Genomic DNA, 22496 nt, shown 5'->3' with positions numbered 1-22496 from the left:
ATATAATCAATAAACAATGATAAATACTTTTGAAGTTATTTGTAAAGGTAACTTCAATTAAAAGCAGTATTTTATTTATTCCCTTCTGTTCTTTGGTTCTGACTCTTGAAAATTATAGCAGGAGTAAGTTCTTCCCTAGGTCTGTTACTCGGCTGGATTGTTCCTTTGTTTCATGAGTCAGAATATGTTTTTAGTTTGAGCCATTAAAACAATATGTATTAAAACCCTTTATTTTTAATGGTTACAGGGGTAATCGGATCATGTGCTGATCAACCCTGTGGAGCTGGAACATGTACAGAAAAGGAAGGAAGAATATATTGTGCCTGTCCTGCAGGTTTTGGTGGAGACCTTTGTAATATAGGTAAAATATTATTAGTTATTTTATAAAGAAGATACATATTTCCTGTCTTTTACTTTTGTTTTTAATGTTATCTTTTAGAAGCAAGACTAGATTCACTATCCATTGCAAAAAAAAAAAAAAAAACAGGCATTGATTTACATTATGTCTTCATTTGTTTAAAAACATAGGAATAAACCTGGGCATTATATTAGAATAATGCGAGATGCATTCAGCAGCTTCAAAGATAAATCCCATTCCTGAAAAAGGAGCATACATCTCATCTCAAGAAATAACACAAAAATAACAAACCTTTAAAGATGAGAAAAACAGGAGTTTTCTTTACAGTGATTCATTTATTCGGATGAATATTTTAATCACCTACAAGTAGCAAAGATTACAGTTAATGCAGTATATAAGGCAGGGAACTGAAGAACGAACATTTTTCAGAGTTCAATCTAATCAACTTTAAGGGGATTATTTAGCAAAGATCAAGTTTGTGAGCTTTAATCTTTATATGAATCATTACGTGGTGAACATTTGAAAAAAAAATTGAAATGGGAAATCTTAATGGATCCCCAATAGTTATGAAACGGGTAAAATGTAATCTCAAGTGAGTTCTTTACTTTATTTGTATTATGTGGCATAGCAAAGAAGTTTGTGATTATTTATTTACTACTTGATCAAAAAATCTTATTCTTCCTAAACCATAGCCTTGAGGGTTGGGGATTAATAAATATCATACTGAAATCCACAGAAGATCTCCCTCCCTTTCTTCTTAGCCACTGCTCGTGGTACCAAGGCTTTACTTGACCTTTGGAGTTTGCATTCAATTTATTCAAAAGTCATAACCAGAACCCTCGTTCAATTTGCAATTTGTGGAGAGTGCTCCTTGGATTATTTGTACAATAGATTCAGTTGGGACACTTACAAAACAAACATATATAAAAGATTAAGTGCAGAGTGAAAGGAAAAATGTTGACTCCCAGATAGGAGTGTCATAAATGTTATTTATAATTGGAACCCATTTGTATCAAATGTAATGAAAATATTTCTATTATGAAATTTTTTGGACCCTTGATTATGAAACAACAACATTGATACATATAGATAGGGCTTATCTTTACATGACAATTCTAGAATTCTGTAACAAGGGAGCATATTTGTTTCTGTTCTTGTGCATTATCTACTAAGAGCAGATCACATGCGGTCATTCATAGAACAGTGCGCTTGCAGCAAAACATATGTGAGTTGACTAAATTATAAAAATGTACTTTAATGTTTTCTACTTGTTTTTTTTTCTTGCTGTATGTTTGGGGTATTTTTGTGCAGGAACTGTAGCAGGCATTTTATAATTAGAACATATGTGCCATGTCATTAATATGTCAAATATAGGACTGACCTGTTTCCCAGGCAGCCAAACAGCAAAGTCTTTATGTAGTCATCATGTATTGATAAAAAAAAAGTGTTTGGTCGGGTTAATCATAATTAGCCTTTTAGTGTGTAAATGTATTGGCAATATGAAAGCTGAGCTAATGACTGGGGTAATTAAGTTGTTATTTGACCCTTTGCTGTGTTTTGTTCTCCTCATTTTGTTTTTCTCCAGGGAATATGTGTGAAACACTGCAACAGGTCTGCTAGGTGCAAAGAGGAACCTTACAAATTCTAATCTCCTGCCTATTAAAACTCCCACCATTCCCTGCTGTCTGCCTCGCTTTAGCTAAATGCCTAATTTCCCCATTCACTGCGCGCTTGAAAAACTTATTTGCTAATTAAAAAGAGCAAAAAAGGAGAATACATTACTTGTTCAGCTGGCGCTCATTCTGAAATGATTCAAATTCTCTGTTGCTCGCTCAAGCCATAGAGCATGCTGAGACATTTAACCCTTTGGCAAAAGGATTCAAATGTCAAAATGATATATGTGTAGGCAACTACGACATTCAGAATTGAGATATTGTACAGTTTTAATTGCAAAGTACTTATAGGTTCATTTAAAATCAGTCAACATACTGTATTTATAAACACACTGTTACTTGGTCATTTATCAAAATCAATGAGGTGGTTATTGCACCTAGGTTGACCCTTTAAAAGAATGAGATTTCTTGTCCTTTGGGATCCAGAGAGGTTAAAGACCCCTGAGCCACCCAAGTTTTTAACAACAATGCAGTTATGCTTCAAAATTGAAATCAACTTGAATAACATTGAAACTGTTTCCCCCCTGGCTGATGATAAATGATCCTACAGTGAAATTTATTTAAGGCAAAAATTAAAACCCAGAATTTAAATAGAAGCTTTCTATTCCCAATTATTTACTGTATAATAGTATTACAGGGGCAGTTTAAGGAAGCTTTTATATACAACTGTGTAAAAGCAATGATTTTTCATACAAAACGAGTGATTCCAATTTCGTACTTTTTATATTTTATACACCTCTGTCCCATTATGTCTGACCCTTCCCTTTAAATCAAACTACAAAACTGAATGTGATTTAACATAACTTATTACATACATATATTGAATCTTTATTAGCTGTTAATGTATGTATATGTTGCCCTAGAGCAGTGATCCCCAATCAGTAGCTCATGATCGACATGTTGCTCCCCAACCCCTTGGATGTTGCTCCCAGTGGCCCCAAAGCAGGTGCTGATTTTTGAATTCCAGACTTGGAAGCAAGTTTTTTTTGCATTAAAACATATATACAGCCAAACAGAGACTCCTGTATTCTGCCAATTCACATAGGGGCTACCAATAGCCAATCCCAACCCTTTATTTGACACCGTCAGGGACCTTTTTCATGTTTGTGTTGCTCCCCAGCTTTTTATATTTGAATGTGGCTCACGGTACAAAAAGGTTGGGGACTCCAACCCTAGAGTTTAGTATAAGCCTTAGTATGTGTCTTGGTTTCTTTGAATATCTCAAGAACTAATTACATACCTGTTGATATTGGTATAACCATGACCATGGCTCAATACACAATTCAAAAATATTGAAAAATAAGTACTTTTGCATAAACTCTTTTACTTACATTTGCTTAAAACATTAAGGGGCAGATTTATGAAAGGTCGAGGTGAATTTTTGAATGCAAAAAATTCAAATTTCGAGATATTTTTTGTGTACTTCGACTAGGGAATAGTCCAAATTCGATTAGAATTTGCAAAAAATTCGAAACTTTGAATATTGAAATGTATCATGTACTGTCTCGTTAAAAATTCGAGTTCATCCATTTGCCATCTAAAACCTGCCGACCTCCTAGAACCTATTTGGAGTCAATTGGTGGACTTTGAAAAATCAAAGGTTTTTTGGGGGGAAAACTTCGAATTGAATTCGATCTAATGTGCTATACCTTTGATTCGTACGATTCGAAAACGGACCTATTTGATCGAAAACAGACCTATTTGACTCAAATAAACTTCAACTTAATTTCGGTTGGTCTTTTTGAATTCGAATTTTGAAGTTTTTTCAATTCGAAATTCGACCCTTGATAAATATGCCCGTAAAAGTAGAAAACGTTAGTCCTTAAATTATAATTAAAATATAACTATAGAAATCCCAAATACAATAGGGCTTTTCCAAACAGAATAACAAACAAAATTTTCTACTAGAAAAACATTGGTTCAAACCTGGATAAAAGCATTGTCCTATTGCAATGGCAAACAAATACGAGTGAGTTATAGTACCAGCTACACTGATACATTATTATTCAGGTCACAAAGCATTAAAGGCTGAAGTTAATAGAGTCAAGTATTGTTCTAGACTTATCATCATACATACCAAACGTGGCGCCAAACCTCTGATTGCTCTAATGTGTGCCTCAAAGCAAAGACCGGCATCTCCTAGTAACCTAAGCTGGCTCAATATTCTCCTGCTGAGCCCCTCAATTTCAGAATATGTGCAAGTATATAATATATATCTCATGCCAGGTGTGCAATATATATATTATATTGTTCCTGTAGCTACCGTATCTGGAACAGCACAGAACAAGTAATCAGAAGCCGCTCTCCTTTTTGCAGTCAGGGAAGCAGCAGGTATCCTAATGGCAGACCCTTGATTTCTTACAGACATTGATGAGTGCCACTCAAGCCCCTGTGTGAATGGAGCTACCTGCGTTGATGGCATCGACTCATTCAAATGCTTATGCCTTCCCAGCTACGGAGGGGACCTATGTCAGATCGGTACGACCAATGTGGCTTGAGCTAATTTAACTAACAAATGCATCCAAAAGAAAAAGAATTCATCTCCCCTTGCTTTCCTTTAACCAGTAGGGTATCCTTCATTAGGTGGGCTAATCCCTAATACAGGCCTACCTTTGACAGAAGAGTGAAGATGCTGAATAATTTGTTTTGTTTCCATTTCTCTTTCATTTCTTGTTTCATGTTCCCTTTTTTTTTCAGCATTTCTTTTACTTACAGCCGAGAATGGGACCTCATCATTAAAATAAATCTTTTCCCTATTCTTTCTTCCTCTAATTAAAGGGTATGTTACCAGAATCTGCTGTTGTGTTAAATTAGTTGTCTTTTAAAGGAAAAACATAGCCCAATAATTATTATTTTAACATAATTACTTATGCCTAGATCATTCCTTCTCTTCGTAATCATCGTGTCCCTGTTTATTCAGACGAAAGGGAGCTACCATACCAATGTTCTATTATGAAAAATGAGGGCAAGATACCTTTATTAAAATAAGACCTGCAAGTGTCTATAAGGAATTTTGCAAGTATTATGGAAGCTTCACTCAAATATATGCTTACATGAAGAGAGGAAATGTTCTGTGCAGCAAATTAACTATGTCCTCAAAATTTATTATTGAAATGAGAATGATTGTCCACATGAATAATGTTTATTTCACCTTTATTAATAAATGATTTAGAAAGAGCATATTAGTCTGATGTATATGGCAGTCTAGAAGGTGTATTAAACAGAGTTAAGGCCCCATCCTGGGATATCAAAGTGGAATGATCTACTAAACAGATGAAAATAACTACCAGACTGTGTCAGGAGGATGCCATACTGCAACTCATTTAGTTTTATGGTGTCAACGCAACACCAAATTATTACATAGTAACTTTGTAGCTGTAGGTGTATAGGGGCACTATTTGTAATGGCCACACATCCTATCAGAGAGTAATCCAGACTGGGTTAGATACACATGGATACCATACTTACTGGAATTCTCTACTTTCATTGACTTACAAGACACTTTTTGCCTTCCCTAACTTAGAAAGCCTGCAGGCCATACTGAGCAGGTTGGAGCTCATAGTAACGTAATAGGATGATCTTTAGATAATTAAATCATTGAGATGTACAAGCAAATGTCACTGCTAACATTTGCCCATACACCATGATCTCTGAATGTAATTCTGCATAATTGGGGTGATTCAGCTTACACTCCATGGAAAGGTCCCTCCGAGTGAACTTTCTGTAATTAGAGAATCTGATAACAAGGTTATTTTTTGGAGCTTGCATAAGCCTCAACTATAGGTCATGAGTTTTCCAGGCAAATATGTTATATTCCACAAGCATATTTTCCAGTTTCATAAATAAATATACACATATATACTTCTTACTCATGAAAGTACCAAAAACCAGTCCCTAACAATGGTCAGTAAGGCTTCTTATGAGCATGGTCACAAAGCAATTAACACGCATGTTGAAGATAGGTGGCAACTTGGGGAAACTCGTCAGAACCACCATAAGGGGTTTACCTTTGACTTGGGTATGATGTATTTATTTTATCATTCTAAATGAAAATAAACCCTGTTTTTAAAAGTATATATTCTTGTTAAACATCATTAAACATCAGGCCAAGGCCAAGGAATGAGTACTGATTAGTACATTTCTGTAGAATGCATGTACACGTCTTTCCATTCCAACAGCAATTTCAGGTAGAAGACACCTTTACTGTATTACCACTCTCTCTGCATCCCCTAATTTCACAGCAATTTTGGTTCAAACAGGTACAGATCACAACGGGTGGACAATAAGGAATTCTGGATCAGAGTGTTTCTTTAATGCCTTCTGTTCAATGCTTTAATTTATTTTTTGTCTCAGATCTCGAGGTGTGTGAAGATGGATGGACCAAATTCCAGGGTCACTGCTATAAACACTTTTCAGAGAGAGAAACCTGGGTGGATGCAGAGAATGTCTGTCGGTACCACCAGTCCCATCTAGCGAGCATTCTCTCACCTGAAGAGCAAGAATTTGTGAATAGTGAGTAATGCAAACTGGTTCATTTAAAGTCCAAATAGCCCCACTGTGGATTGTGTAGAGCAGGCAAATTTCACAGTCATTACATCATTCAGTTGCTCACATACGCATTATGGTCAGTTTTTATTAGGAAACAATTAACATGTCTTTATGATTTTGGGGTATGGGATGAAACACATAAGTATAGGGAGACTGTATAAACTCCTTGCAGATAGTGTTGTGACTGGCTTTGAACACAGGACTCAGAGGCAGCAATATTGACCTCAGCGCCACATCGATTTCTAAGGTGCTTCAAATCCAAGAAGAATCCCTAATGAAGGGGTACGCAATTAACGACAGGCGAAGATGACTCCATTGTGTGTCTTATGCATAATAATCCAGTGCCAGAACATTCTTTGAGAGTGATGGCCTTAACTCTACTGTATATGCCGCTACTCTTTCTAGGTTCTGTAGCCATCACATTTGTGCAACTTTTCTCAATTTATCTGATGTTCCCAATATATTTAACTGGACCTCCTTCTGTCCCCGGTGCCTCCTAATGTTCCACAGTAAATCCATTTGTAGCTGATCATGTGAGTTCTAGAGGCATACATGGCAGTATGCCACTACTCTTTCTTGGTTCTGTAGCTGCCCCTTTTCTCAGTTTATATGTTTTACCAGTAGACTTTCTTTCCTCAGTGCTTCCTAATGTTCCCCAGTAAATCTATTTGTAGTTAACAATATAGGTTCTAGAGACATACAGTACATAGCAACTGTTACTGTATATTTCAAGAAGGTGGAGAGTCATTTGAGTAGCAGGGGCTCCATGCATGCAGCATTTCTGTTTTTTTAGAGGGGGTTAGGAATAATAAAACACTGCAAGCATAAAACAAGTAAAATTATACCTATTTCCGAAAATAAACAAAATTCCGATCCATCCGATACATTTTTTTCATCCAGCTCTAAGATTTCTAAACATAAATAAGTTATCACTGTTATCTCCAGCCCCCCATTTTATAGACATGGATTAAAAATATTCAGACGTGTAGTCCCAGCACATTTGTTAGAGTGGATGTGAGGTGGATAGGCACAAGGGAGGTCCATATCAGGGAAGGGCACTAGATAGTTTTGGCTAGAATGCAGAGCATGCCTATGCTTCACCCAGGAAATCAGCAAAATAGAATCTCCAAGTGACAGTACTATGGTTAGTAGATGTATTTCCACACTGATAAGTCTAAAAAGGTTATTTCACATTGAGTGTACCCCACAACCTATTTCTTCAAGGTCTACCATATAGGCAGTCACAGGGGATATTAGTAGCCCCCTTTAGGGATAGCTAAAGATAATGTGTTGTACCACGTTTGAGACCAGGCACAGGAATTTTTCTGTATTCTATATATGGCTCTTAATGCTTAATGAAATAAGGGTAACCCCATTGAGTAGGGCTTTGTTCAAAACCTACAGTTAGTTAGAGCTATTTAAGAAGTCTACATGTTTTAAATAATATTGTGGCCCACTGGCAAAGTTTTATTAATTATTTTATACATTAGTAATGCAACAGCTTTGCTCATTTTAATAAATATAAATATGTGGATATGCCACTATTTGCAGACTGCCATACTTTACTAGTTATTTATAGAAAAAGAGGTAAACGATAAATAAGTAAACATATATATTTAATAGGATTCTTGTCCTAATGAGCTCCAGGGCTAATAGGTCAACAGCGTAGCAGATCACAGCTGTATAACCCTCCCCCCTGTCTGCCGCTTCAATTAGTTTCAAGAAGCAAACTGGTAATCCCAGAGTAAATGCCCTTCTGCCCTTTTAGAGGTTGAGTTCTGCAGTAACCATTTTAACTTCTTTGTTAAGTCAAAAATATGTCATGTTTTGTGCAAAGGAATGATGTATACCCAATGCTTCTATTATATACATCTCATCGTCTCAATGCAGGTAACGCTCAGGACTATCAGTGGATTGGGCTGAATGATAAAACAATTGAAAATGATTTCCGCTGGTCAGATGCAAACCCCTTGGTAAGATAGAAATAAAACAACAACAATATTGGGTACTTTAATATATAATTTCTACTTATCATTCTTTGAGCCTTTCTGTGTCATATCTCTGGTATTGACTGAGATGTCCTTATTAGCAGAGGGCCATGTACTGCTCATACGTAGATTGAATTGTTCTGTTGCAGACTGTCTACCAAGGCTCAGCAATGGAAAGTACTATGGTAACATCATCTATATGTAGATACTCATAATTGTCTATTAAAGGAACAGTAAGTCATGGTCCCTTACCTTGGCGTATTACTCTTTCAATGGACAGTTAAAGTGTTTTCCTTTTAAAGGAGCACCTATTTTTTTACCTATTTTTTTGACAAGAGTTCAATGAATAGGACTTGTGCTGAACATACATTTTGCCTATTGTTTTAATCATGAGATAAACAGGAGTCCAATATGCAGGGGGGTTATCTATGGCTGGGAATATAATTATTTACCTTGTATGGACCACACATTCACTAGCTTTGGTGCCCATGTTTGCCTTTTTCAGTTGAAGAAATAACAAACCACTTCGATTTTTTGTTATTAAAACACTAGACAAAAAGGTTTGCTTAGCACAGGCTCACGAGGCAACTTCGGGCAACTTAGGAAATCTGAAGCGATCCTGCAGGACATTCGTATTCTTGCCGGTGGAAAGGCAGTTTGAGGAGATTAGTTGCTGGGCAACTAATCTCCCCATCTGCCACCACCCTTAAAGCTTGGGGGATTGAAATGGCAAGTGGAAACTGATAAAGATAGCTATAAGAATAAAGATGATACAGTGGTACATCAGAAATATAAAAAAGTGTTACATTAAAACCTAATGAAATACTTAGGTTCCCATGATTACAATAATTGTATTAAGCCATGGGTTTAAAGCTAAGGCTGTGCTTTGTTATTTTGTTACTATGATGCCATGAAATGTTTTCTTTGGTACAGAAGTCCAGCATGATTGGTGGCTTTTCGAGTACGCCAAGAGCACATTGGTGATAAGTGGCCTTTGGACCCCTCCGATTTAGTGGAGGTCAGAGCTATGGAGCTCCCTGCAGTCAAATTACTAAACTTGCGATCTATGTATCCATAATGAAGGAACCCTACAACATTCATATACATGCATATAGGTGCTTCTTGAATGAGCATTAAGGGGTGACATTTTGCTCCCCTTAGTCTTCCAGGACCTTATTTGGGGTCATGGTAAAGGAAAACTATGCTGCGTATTCAAACAATGCCATAGGGCAATTTTCTGACTGCATCCATGCACCAGAGATGCAATGTAACACCATGTTGATGCAATGGAATAAGTCATACAAAAAATATGAAGTTGACCTATGCATATTGGCCTGTGCCCCTGAGAGCCACAACATTGTATCTAGCTAAAAAATGCATTTAGTGGAATATTATCTACTTAAAAATAATCTTCATGCTCTTTGGTTTTTAACCATTAGCAATATGAAAACTGGAGGCCAAACCAACCAGATAACTTCTTTACCACGGGAGAAGATTGTGTTGTGATGATCTGGCATGAAAGAGGAGAATGGAATGATGTTCCATGTAACTATCATCTGCCATTTACATGCAAAAAGGGAACAGGTAAAGAGCTGATTTTGTAGCTACAAACTAATTTTCTATATACTGTATGTTCTATCTCCTTGACCATTCCTCTTTTCTGACTTCTATCCATTCTATCCAACCACTGCACCCCCACAGATTTAGATATTTTTATTTGGTATTACCATGATGGAGAACAGATTTACAGAACATCATATTCACTCAACAGGGCAGTGCACTCCCATTTTATAAGTAATCTTTAATATATACCTTGGATTCCTGTCTGCCAAAAAACCCTTGGTTTCCTTGGCCATCTCTTACTTCTTGTTGTTTTTCTAGCATTGAACAAAAGAGAAACTCCTTGTGAGTTTTCAATAGGAACCTATTTATTTTTCTTCTTCAAAGAAACCCTTTTAGATATTGTTGCTAAGCATCCAAGACTGAGAAAAACATGCCGCTGCACATAAATCCCCATGGATAACGTTTAGTAGAGATAATAAGAAGACATTGCATAGATATTTACAGAAGGTTTTAATTAGTGCCAGTATTATTTATATAGCCCCTCAAAGTCACTGACACCCTGAGAGTCTGTTCTTTGAACTCGCATGGTTTGCAAGGTTAATTCGGGCAAGCCGAGAGCTTAGCAACAGTGTTGGCAGATGTAAAAAGTCTTCAGCAAATCAGCTCAATTGTTCTTTTATGCTTTATCTACATGTATCTGCTCTTGAGGACAAAGGCACATGGGGGATTTTGGACTTTTTGTGCACTGTGTTTTTTAGAAGCTCAAAGAGGTGGCACCAAAACACACAGTTATGTACTAAACCTCAAATTTATCTGGCCGGGCTTTTTGGGGCAATAACTCAAATTTTTATGGAAAAAAAAAACCCTGAATTTTTCAAGATTTCATTATACCCTGATGCAGCAAAGCAATAAAGGACCTGTTGAGGTCCTTTATAAGTCAATGAGAGAGGCACCAATCCCAATTTAAAGTTATCGTGGTCTGTGCTGGGTTTAGCCCTTTCAGGGGTTTTCGGCAAAAACTCCAAAATTGAACGATTCTGGAAAAAAGTCCAAACAATTTGTATGATTCCAGGTTTTTGCTCAGTTTTATCGATAGCATATTCTAACCCTACTTGGTGGTTCATTCTTCTACTGCAGGCTCTATTCTGTGCTTTCAGTGCAGAGACCCTATTAAGATGCACCTCTGTTAGTACAGGAAAGGTTAGTTTTAGGGCAGATCAGGCATTTTCTCTGTGACTCTAAAGTTAGAGCTTCACCTGTCTGCATTGCAGAGTAGCTTCCTCTAAATGTAAAGCTCTATGAGAAGCCATGGTCTAAATCAAATTTCCACTATCCTAGAGCTGTATATCTGGTGTGAGGTAGAGCGCACCAAGCACATGTACAGTACATCCCTTCATTAACTTTATCTGGATGCCATTTATATTATAAGCATAGCAGATATCAACACAGTATTGAAAGTTGTTCTTGTCATTTTCCTCTTTCTAGTGGCTTGCAGTGATCCTCCAGCAGTGCAAAATGCCTATACGCTAGGAAAAAAGAAAGTGCGTTATGAAATCAGCTCCTTAGTGCGGTATCAATGTAACCAAGGTTACCTACAACGCCATGTTCCTATAATCCGGTGTCTACCTACTGGGCACTGGGACGAGCCCAGGATACTGTGCATAGATCGTGAGTATATAACAACATGTCTGTTTTTACAAGGTACTTTACCTTTTGGTTGGTGTTACTATAGGGCTAAAGCACCACTTCTGATGAAGAGGCGGAAAGCCACGAAACGCGTTAAGCGAGGAGCTAGGTTTTTGTCCATGATATGCTGTTGGGATTTTTAATGATGCTCAATAAATTATTGTATTTTTTAATTGATGGACATTAGTCCCCGTGGTGCTCCTTTCTTTGCTATATGCTGTGTAAAGCACCACTGGGGTCCACTGTCCTGAGGAAGGCATGCAAGTAGTTTAACCACAAAAAGCTGTAAAGTGAAGATCCCAAAACACAGTCCTAAATACAGTATGAAATGGGTGGTGATATGTAGCATGTATGTTTGAGCAGAGCCGCAAGGGGGGTCCCTGAATACGTTTTAGCACCAGATTGATGGGCCTGTAGTTACATCTTACATACCGCATTTGTTATGTCTGTTTCAGCACAAGGATTTGCATGAGTTGTGTGCAGTATGTCTTAGCTCTGCCTGACAGCACTCTCATGCCAGGGATTTGGAAGGTAGTTGTTACTCCATATAATTACTTGTAATTCTCATTTCTGGCACTTGCCCTGTAAATGTCCATAATCTGCTCAGGTATTTTTGTCAGTAGGAGAAAATCTGAATGCAATACCTTGTCATTGTGTATAAATTACCAGATTATCTCGGTTTTTAACAGTGGGCAGCCTTATGCGTGGGTTATTAGCTGAAAGGGTCAGCAGCTCAGAATATTGAGGTCCTTTTTTGATGGAAAATGACATTTAGTCAGTTTGCCCAACATGAAAGGTATAATTGCAGGACTCAAGCCTCTGTAATTTCTCACGCAAGTTCAGTCCACAATTCCCTGTTCTTTCTAAGCTCAAATGCTAATGCCAGCCGCTCACAAAAGCCTAAACACTGGCAATCAGACTAATGTGAGACAGTTTGTTGTGTGTTTTTTTTGCTTACAGTGAGATATACATATGATCTTTCTTTTTCCTTTCCCCCACACACGAAAGGCATGGATAATGCTGTTCATTTGCTGTTCACAGTATAACACAGGCCACTACTTATAAGCTTTTTTTCTTTCTCCCTCTGCTTCAATCCCTGCAGTTTCCACTTACAGACGACACAAGAGAAGCCCCAGAAGTCGGTCGAGAGCAATTGCCACATCTGAACAGGGAAAGGCCCATTAAAATGGAAATAGACAAAACAAAAATATTGTAAAGAACATTTATATTAGCTATGTCAATTTGAATTTGTTTGTCATGTAAGGAGTTTATATTCAAGAAAATCCCAAGCTGTATATAAAAAAAAAACATCAAAGCAAATTAGGTTTCAACAATTTTACTAATGGCCTGAGAAGGGCCTTTGTGAGCGCCCATGTCGTGCCATTATTCAGAGGGTTTAGTGGCTTTGAGTGGAAATAGAAGGGCAACATTGTGCCATAAAGACTATTTTCCCTTTGTCTTGATTAACTATAATGTGAGTATAATGTGATATTTTTATTATTTAAACTCCAGGCTGGCCGAATAATAATAATAATAATAAAAAAAAAAAAAAAGTATAACTATATTAAATGTTAAAAACACATTGCACGCCAAGAACCTTGAATAAATAATTGTGAACTGTTGCTGAATGTATCTCCGGTGTGAGAGGACAAAGGGGTGGGTGGAAGTAGGTATTAGAAGAAAGCATTGTCCACAAGTACTTTTATATCAAAATATATGTTTTAAAAGAAAACTGATTTTGAAGCAGCTGTCACAATATGTTCTCACACTTGCTACCATCATAATCCCCCTTTTCTTTCATTATATGTACACAATTGTGTCTTTTCTCTTTGCGCAGTAGTATACGGATTACAGGAGGCAGTTATTAGATAGGCAAAACATTAACACAGTAGCTGTGACAGGAATATGTAAAATGCTTCATAGAGGAGCAACAATGGCTTATTTCTGCTTTTAACAGGCTCCTCCTTTATGTTGTATTTGGCACATCCGGCATACAGGAAGCATTTGTATGCACACACATAGGCCTACACATAGCTCTTTTGTCATTGGTGGAAAGCCTTTATGGACATTACGAAAAGCCATAAATGGAAATTATAGTACAAGTACGATCTTGTACTATAATTTCCCACCTCTTACTTTTCCCTAATGGCAAAATCACCTGGGGCACATTATCACAGTGGGCTGTGAATAAGAAGACATTCCCATGCAATTTGCTGTTCTGTAAGATCTAGCATGTAAAGGAACCCTTTATAGGTGCATTTTTGTAATCTACACAAAACAGGCCTATGTCTTATCTTGTTCAGATAGGCACTTCCGTGACACCACCAGGGGAAAAAATATAATACTATAATATAATATTAAATCAAATTTATTTGAATAAGGTATATGCTCTCAAAAATGCAGATTAATTACATGATGAAGGATATGTAGACATTATAAGAAAATGATGGTGATCCCAACAGCCCAAAACTCTGGCAGCATTTTCCAACCGTATTAAATATTAACCACACTGCAGCGAGTATCGTTGGATAATGCTATTCTCCTGAACTCATTACCATAGTATTCCACAAGCCGCGTGCCTTTCATTCACTAGAATGGGAATCGGCTGCCGGTGGTGCACACATCACCACAGTTCACAACGTTTTTGGGTGAGGGGTTATGTGAAGCTTACTCTGGAATGTATGCACACAATTGTACTATTTCTGCACTTACTATTATAATGCACTTGACTGTTTAACATAGTTCTTCTACTAGGTATAACATCAAATTTGATATATTTTTATATTTTATTGAAAGAAATTTTGAAAATACCAAATACTGTTTGAGAAGCCCGGTGTCTGCAACGTTAAAGGAATCTGAATTTTTCCAAAAGGCTTAAATATCGGAGAATAAAAGCATTTTATAGAATACAAAGAAGCCTAGAAAGTCTGGATAAATCTTTCCATAAATTGCATAAACACCTTATTTATACTGGATCCTGAGCCATTGAGTCTCTTGGCATAAATGTTAAAACACAGGATAAAGGATTCTGTAACATTTATAAACACTATGGGGCTAATTTTCAGAGCAGTAAGAATGGCTACCACCCCTTATATAAGGCATTCCAATTTAATACATTTAGTTGCTTGTTTTATTATATAAGTGAGGATTCTTATGCACTTCCGTATAATTATCAAGATGCATAATTGTTGGACTGGGCCAAATACCCAATTCTCCAAATAATAATGGGATTCATCTGCAAATTCAGGGGAAAAAACATACATTTTGAACAAAAATTTATAGGATTTGGAGGTATCTCTAGCCGAATCCAGGATTAGCTGCATCCCTAAATAAGACCTTACCTACTAGTGATTTCCTATTGTTTCTTTTCATAACAGACTGCAGCCAGACAAATGTAGCAGAAAAAAGAAAATATTGTGGTTGACTGCCATTCATTTTCTGTAGACTAAAATATGTTTTGTGGCTGTTCCTAGCTGAGCCGGAATTTCTTTTATAACATCGATTTGCAAACACTCTAATTCTGGGTTCTCGGGTCTCATTGCCCAACTGATGTGACTAAAAACCCTTTTTATTCTGGCATGCCCTATATTAGTATAAGTGTTCTATGACCGTGCAAATGGGAAACTTTACAGACATATGACTGTTACAATGTCCTTTTGTGAAACCATATATGTTTTTGTTCTACTGTGTTCTCTTTAAGCCTCTTTTTTACCTAAACCTGCAGTTAAAGAGCTTCCACACTTATGTTTTGTGTTTTCAAAATTATGTTTTCAAGCCTCTGGTGTAGACTCAGAACCAACAGGCCAGAAAATTAGTATTATGCAGCTTTCTACTATTAATAAGGTCCAAGTGTTTGAGAAACACATTGATGTGACTTCTTGTGGTCATGGTGAATAAAGAAATAAGAATACCGCAAATCCACCAGTTATCTGCTTCCCCTGCATCTCCAGCAGCACCCAAGTCTCTTGTTTAGTAGTTTCCATTTTCTTGCCACCCCAATGTAGGACAGAGACAAAATGCTTTCTTGTCCCATTTGCTCTTTCGGGGACCGTGCAGTGCATGATGTTTCCGTGCACCTATTTATATTAAAAGAATAATAACTTTATTAAAAATAACAATTGGAGCACTAATTGTTTTTATTTTTTATTTAAATTAAAGTTTGCAATAGACTTCAAGACTTTTGAAAGCGCTTCTGTGTTTAATATCATGTTCAACAACTTCTATATCTTTTTTATTGTAAAAAAGAAAGTGAATATTTTATGAAAACATGTGCATAGAGAGAAGGCAAAAGAAAGAATGTTTCTAGCACCCCCCCCAAAAAATTGTGATACATGTATAATAAAATGCGATCTTGTTGTATTTTATTTTTACTGAATTTTCCTATTAAATGCCTATGTACTGTGTGTATGTGTAGAATGTGTCAGTGTATGTGTGTCTGGCTGGTTTATCGATGCTGGTGTATTAGATGCAATAAAGAAATATATATGATTAGTGCAAAAAGCCAACCACTATGGCATCACCTGTTGTAAAGGAATACCAACGGATGACTTCTTATAATTAGAGATGTGCCAATTCTATCATTTTGTATACACACGAATTTCAGGAAAAATTTTAATTATTCTAAATCCTCCTTTAAATATTCAAATTTAAACAAAATTTTAAAAATTGACTATGATTAACAAGTTTTCATGTTCAAATGTCCAGAGTTCTAACGTCACGTCACTTCAGGGGTTCTGATAAGGTTTGGCTGATTCTACCAATCTGAGTCCTGTAAAAAGTATTGGAACTTGTGCAAATCCTCAACCGAATCTTGGGTTTGGTGCATCCCGGCTCTAATACTGTCTAAATGGCTTCCCCTGAAGGCCATTCTTGATACTCATTAGGGATTTGATTAAAGAGAGATGTTTTGAAGTGGTTCAGTTAGCTTACATCCTACATGTTTGATGGTTACAGGTATGGAACCTGTTATTTTCCGGATAACAGGTCTTTCTGTAATTTGCATCTTCATACCTTAAGTCTACTAAAAAATCATTAAAACATTAAATAAACCCAATAGGCTGTTTTTGCTTCCAATAAGGATTTATTATAACTTAGTTTGAATCAAATACAAGGCACTGGTTTATAATTACAGAAAAAAGCAAATAATTTAAAAAAATGGATTATTTGGATAAAATGGAGTCTATAGGAAATGGCCTTCCTGTAATTTAGAGCTTTCTGGATAACGGATTTCCAGATCTCAGATGCCACACTGGTATTATGACATTAACAGCTGTCTAGTACAACCCAAAGGCAGGCAAGGGGCCGTGAAAATACCCTGGGGGCTTGGCAGGCATGCAAGCCTCTGAATTGGGAGCTCTGATTTATAAATATTTATATATGTTAGGGCTGCCCTGAGGTCATATCCTCCTGTAACATTTACCTTAGATAAGAAGTGTCCCAATGAACAGAATGAAAAGATTTTAGCTGGGAAGGATTTGATTAGGAGTAAGCCTATTTTTTTTTAATCATGGGTCTGTGCCCATACATTTATTAAAATAAAATAATTTGATTTGTAAATATTGATGCTGATGCGGAATTTACAGTTAACTTTTCTTTGATGATTAAATTTACCTAGAAAGAAAAAAGCATTAGAAAAAGGTTTTACATGAAAAAAAAATGTTTTTAATGTTAAAAGCTTCCAGATTTCCACCTCTGCAGTATGCTAATATAGTAATGCATGCAGGGTGAGTGGTATAATGTGCCATTTGCCAGAGAATTCTGCCATGGATTTCTGGGGTTTCCATGGCAACCTCGTTTGCTGCAAGAAAACAGCCACAAGAAATTTTTAAGCAAGCTGGGAGATGCCATTTTCTTTTATACTCTGCAATCATGACATAAAGGCCATCAAGGAAGCTGGTCTCAGGGTGAAAATTGTTACATTTATAAGGACGAGAGGAGAGCCAACATGATTTTTAGGCTTGATGCACTTATCTGTAAATGACAAATTAAGAAAACATTTACTAAGCCTTAAACGGCCATATTATATTGTCAGTAAAACTCAAGTGATGTAAAACATTTTATGAAGCTCTGGCTAACAATGTAATACCAGATCTCACCTTTAAAGAGATTGGAATCATCAGTTATGGTTGCTCATTTGCATTCATATTAGGTATACTGTATTTTATATCAACAACTGACACAGAAATAACAATATATTTAGTTTTATATCCCTTTATACTCACTTTGTATGGCTCATGGGGCCAAGTTATGAGTATGTATTATCTGAAGCCCAATAAAATATATGGATGGAATGGTAGGTGGGCAATAAGGTATCAGAGGGATCTATAGTAATTAGAGAGGGGCAAATAAATTCGGCAGGCGCGCTTGAATTCACCAGCGTCAAAAAAATTTGGATGTGTGTCAGAAAAGTCTCTCCCGTCAAAACTGTCGCGTGTCAACATTATTCGGATGCCCATTGACTTTAATGCGGGCATCAAAACTGACTCGAATTGACGCAGGCGTCAAAATTGACACGGCAGCACAATTTGTGTTTCGCGGTATCAGGTGCTATGCTGAAGGACCCACACCTGCTTTAAGGGTCAAACTATCCAATGAAGAAAATGTCAGCAGCACATTGAAAGTCTGAAAAACTGTGAGGTTTATTGAACCCAAAACATACAGCAGAAAGGTAACATTTTGGGCCACCCGGGCCCTTTATCAAGGCTTGAAAAAGGGCCCAGATGGCCCAAAACATTGTCTTTCTGCTGTTTGTTTTGGGTTCAATAAACCTCACACTTTGTCAAACTTTCAATGTGCTGCTGACTTTTTCTTCATTGGATAGTTTGACCCTTGAAGCAGGTGTGGGTCCTTCAGCACAGCACCCGATACCGTAAAAGGTATATATTTAGGGGTATAAGCTCTCGGCTTCTGTTACTGTAGTGAACTGTGATGGGAATTTATATATAATTTAATACAAAAAAATTATAAAATAAAAAGTTAAGGGATGTGGGTGGGAAAGGCAAAATGGAGAACAAAAGGGAAGAATCGGATTGGTTTTTATCTCCTTTTTGGGTTTTAGGGCTGGGTGTGGATAGATAGAGTAACTTTAATTAAGCAAATGCTCCAGGATAAAAAAAATTGTTAAATTGTTGTATAGGATTATTGTATTCGATTTATGAGGGAATTGCTGTACATTTTAACACCATTAGTAAAACATTCTCTGAAAATAAATGAGCACATTCTCTCAAAACAATACCACAAGTAACTACAGGTATGGGACCTGTTATCCAGAATGCTTGGTACCTCGGGGTTTCCTGATAATTGGTCTTTCCATAATTTGGATCACCATAACCTAAGTCTTCTAATTAAATAATTAGTCATTGAAACATTAAGAAACCCCAAAAGGATTGTTTTGCCTCCAATAAGGATTAATTCTATCTTATTTGAGAACAAGTAGAAGGTACTGTTTTATTATTACAGAGAAAAAGAAAATCACTTTTACAAATTTGAATTATTTTATTAAAATGGAGTCTGTGGGAGATGGCCTTCCCGTAATTCTGAGCTTTCAGGATAATGGGTTTCTGGGTTGGAAAGATATTTTGTAGGACAAAGGTACAGTAGGGGTGCATGGACATCTTGGAAACAACGTTCCCTCTAAGTTGTGTCCTTCTTATTGTTGACACAGTAACACACCAAGCACAGTCCATTTTGTATAGTCACACATAATTCAGTACTTACACGCCCAACTATCACTGTACTCGTATTACAGTTTTTAAAATGTGTGCACAAAACACCATTTGAGACCACACGGCTTTCGAAAAATTAAAGGGAGCCGTTATTGGAACCATCACTAGCTAAGGAGCATTATTACTGAGATATACTTGACATTCCTGTAAAGCTTTAACCTTGATAGAGGTAGAACTTCTGTTAAAGTGATGCAGTGTAATTTCAATTAAAGATTTGATAGTACTTTGCATTTATTTAGCTTCTATATTATCTTGTAACTCCTTATTTATTTTGTGATGGCTAAGACCATGAAAAAATAATAATATTAATAATTAAAACATGCCACAGTCATATAACCTTATGCCATGTAGTTTAGTTTGCTTGTTCCTTAAAGGGGTTGTTCACCTTTGAGTTATCTTTTAGTATGATGTATATAATAGTATAACATAGTAGTCAAGCGCAAATAAATTGTCGAGCATCAAAATGATAGTATAAAGTACAGTGACTTTAATGCATTTGGACAATATAAGCGCACGTATACAAATTGACACACGTCAAAATAATTCTGACGCCCATTGTCTTCAATGCTTTTCGCAAATTTTTCGTCGTTTCGACAATTTTGCAGTAAATTTGCAAATTTTTCAGCGAAGTGAAAAAGGACAAATTCGCCCATCACTAACCATGAAGCCATGAGGGCAGCCATTTTAGCTGGAATAGGGCAACCGGGCACATATTTGCATAAATTACAGATTAGCTCTGCAGGATACAATGGTTGTGTTATTTAACCACACAGATAAACAGGTGTCAGTTGACAGAACTAAAGAATGAAAACAACTGTCATAAGAAATAACAGAACACTTTTAAAACTTATCAAAAATACATATTACAAAAAGGGGCTAATAATGTAATATTATGTTATGTTATAATCTTAGGGGGCTTGATCATATGCTCAGCAAAGTCAAGAAAGATGGTATAGATTTATTGGGATAATGTTTTGTGTTTCTTCATATTTCCAGTGCTAGAAATTACTCTCATATAGGTTTAGATACTCTAAGATCTGAAATTAGTACAGGTATAGGATCCGTTGTCCAGAAAGTTCCAGGCCATCTCCCATAGACTCCATTATAATCAAATAATTCAAATATTTTAAAATCATTTCCATTTTCTCTGTAATAATAAAACAGTAGCTTGTACTTGATCCAAACTAAGATATAATTAATCCCTATAAGAAACAAAGCCAACTTATTGGATTTAATTAATGTTTATTTAAATTTCTAATAGACTTAAGGTATGCAGATCCAAATTACGGAAAGATCCCTTATCCAGAAAACCCCAAGTCTACAGCAGTGATAGTTTTGCTTTATTTACACTGGCAAATTTGTTGACAGCAAATGTGTTTTGTATAATAATAAGATATTTAATATTAATAAGAGTTACCTCATTCATTACCTCATTAATAAGATTAATCAAACTCATCTCTGAATTTCTCCATTTTAATTTAAACATTGGCAAAATACAAAAGATAACTTTTTTTTTTTTTTTGCTAATCCATTTTTAAGTTTTGGGATATATTTTTTGTGACTGGAACATTGGTTCTCTAAAGAACTTGCTCATTCAGGATTAGGCACAATTTTTTGTAAAGAAAAATAATCAGCCTTTACCTTGACATTTATGAAGTGCTGTTATTCTCTTGTAAAATTGCAAACACGCTATTTTCAGAATAATTACAGGTACATTTTCTAGAAGTCAGACATCGATCAAATGCAATTAAACAAAACAATATTTTTGCGGTGAGAAATCCATTTTGTTAGAAGGCAAGTTCCTCCAACGGAGGTGGTGGTCTCTGTTCCTAATAAACAGAACATTCAGCCCTGACGTGATGAAAAATAACTTTGCATAGAAGATTCGCTAGTAAAGTATGGTAAGCTTAATAAATATAGCTTCTGTTCATTCTGCTACAAGAGAGGAATTTATTAAGTTCCTTCAAGCAAAAAGGGATGCAAATCAACACGTTCATTTTAAAGGAGCACTATAGTTAAAATAAAAACCTCTTCTATATGAAATGTAATTGTAGTCATGTGGTAGATGTTTGCATATCGTATGGCTCCATATTCTCCATGTCAGGTTCCCCCAATGAGTATGAGATGGAACCTATTTGTCCATAAACTGTTCTTTGGGGAAAAGATGTGAGAATCATAGGTGCCACCCTGGAGTATATAAAGAGGAGTTGGGTGTATGTAGTTCATGTGATGGATGGCAGGAAGGGCCCAAGTCAGAGCACAGATCTTGCAAAGAAAAGATGAGCTAAGATCAGGGTTAGATCAGCAATGTATGTCCTCTAGTATGTCCTCTAGTATGTCCTCTAGAAGCATGCAGTAACAATGATTGTATAGTGAGCAGCTTTTAGCTCTGTCCAGGAATACTAGTGGTGTTAGTTACCCTATCCCCAGCTGACAGACCCATGTGTTCTCAGTTTTTTTTGATAACATTGAAATCGATCCACACTGGATAGTGTACATCATCCTGCAAAATATGTAATCATATCACAAATAAGCTTTAAGGGTCATTTGGCAATCACAATAACAACACATGTGTCACCAGCAAAAATTCATCAGCGCGAGTATTTCATAGCGAACTTTCGCTAGTGTTAATTTTTTGTCTAGCGAAACTTTGTTAACACACTTACCTTTAGGCAATTTGAATAGGGCGGGAGCATATATGTCATAGATATGTCTTTATCGGTGTCAGACTGGCCCACTGGGATACCAGGAAAACTCCCGGTGAGCCAAGGTGCATATAAAATGTTTTTCTTTTAAGAAGAGCTCCTACATTTTGTTGCAGTGGTGAATTAACTCATTTCTGTTATTATATATCAGAGCTAGGCAAACTGGAGTCCTCCAGATGTTAGAGTCCTCAACCGCCAAAGGGCAATATTCCCCTCCCTTATATATTGCAGAAGATTTACAGAATTAAGTT

At 36.4% G+C, this 22496-nt stretch overlaps 1 protein-coding gene across 3 annotated transcripts in view; it reads left to right on the top strand.

Annotated features, from left to right (window-relative positions):
* Nucleotides 1–14012, top strand: part of acan.L (aggrecan L homeolog) — a 64308-nt gene extending 50296 nt beyond the window's left edge. For 2 of the 3 annotated variants that reach the window (XM_041586849.1, XM_041586850.1), the window contains exons 13-19: nucleotides 248–361; nucleotides 4396–4509; nucleotides 6385–6543; nucleotides 8470–8552; nucleotides 10007–10151; nucleotides 11616–11798; nucleotides 12919–14012. In XM_041586849.1, coding sequence (XP_041442783.1) covers nucleotides 248–361; nucleotides 4396–4509; nucleotides 6385–6543; nucleotides 8470–8552; nucleotides 10007–10151; nucleotides 11616–11798; nucleotides 12919–13001 — 881 coding nt within the window. In that variant the 3' untranslated portion in view covers nucleotides 13002–14012. The remainder of the gene's footprint in view (nucleotides 1–247; nucleotides 362–4395; nucleotides 4510–6384; nucleotides 6544–8469; nucleotides 8553–10006; nucleotides 10152–11615; nucleotides 11799–12918) is intronic. The other variant, XM_041586851.1, reaches the window with a different exon arrangement.
* The last annotated feature ends 8484 nt before the right edge of the window (nucleotides 14013–22496 follow it).

Source organism: Xenopus laevis, chromosome 3L (genome assembly GCF_017654675.1).
Source record: "Xenopus laevis strain J_2021 chromosome 3L, Xenopus_laevis_v10.1, whole genome shotgun sequence".
Lineage (NCBI taxonomy): Eukaryota > Metazoa > Chordata > Amphibia > Anura > Pipidae > Xenopus > Xenopus laevis.
Note: the sequence above shows the minus strand (reverse complement) of the source record. Positions and strands in the feature narration are given on the sequence as shown.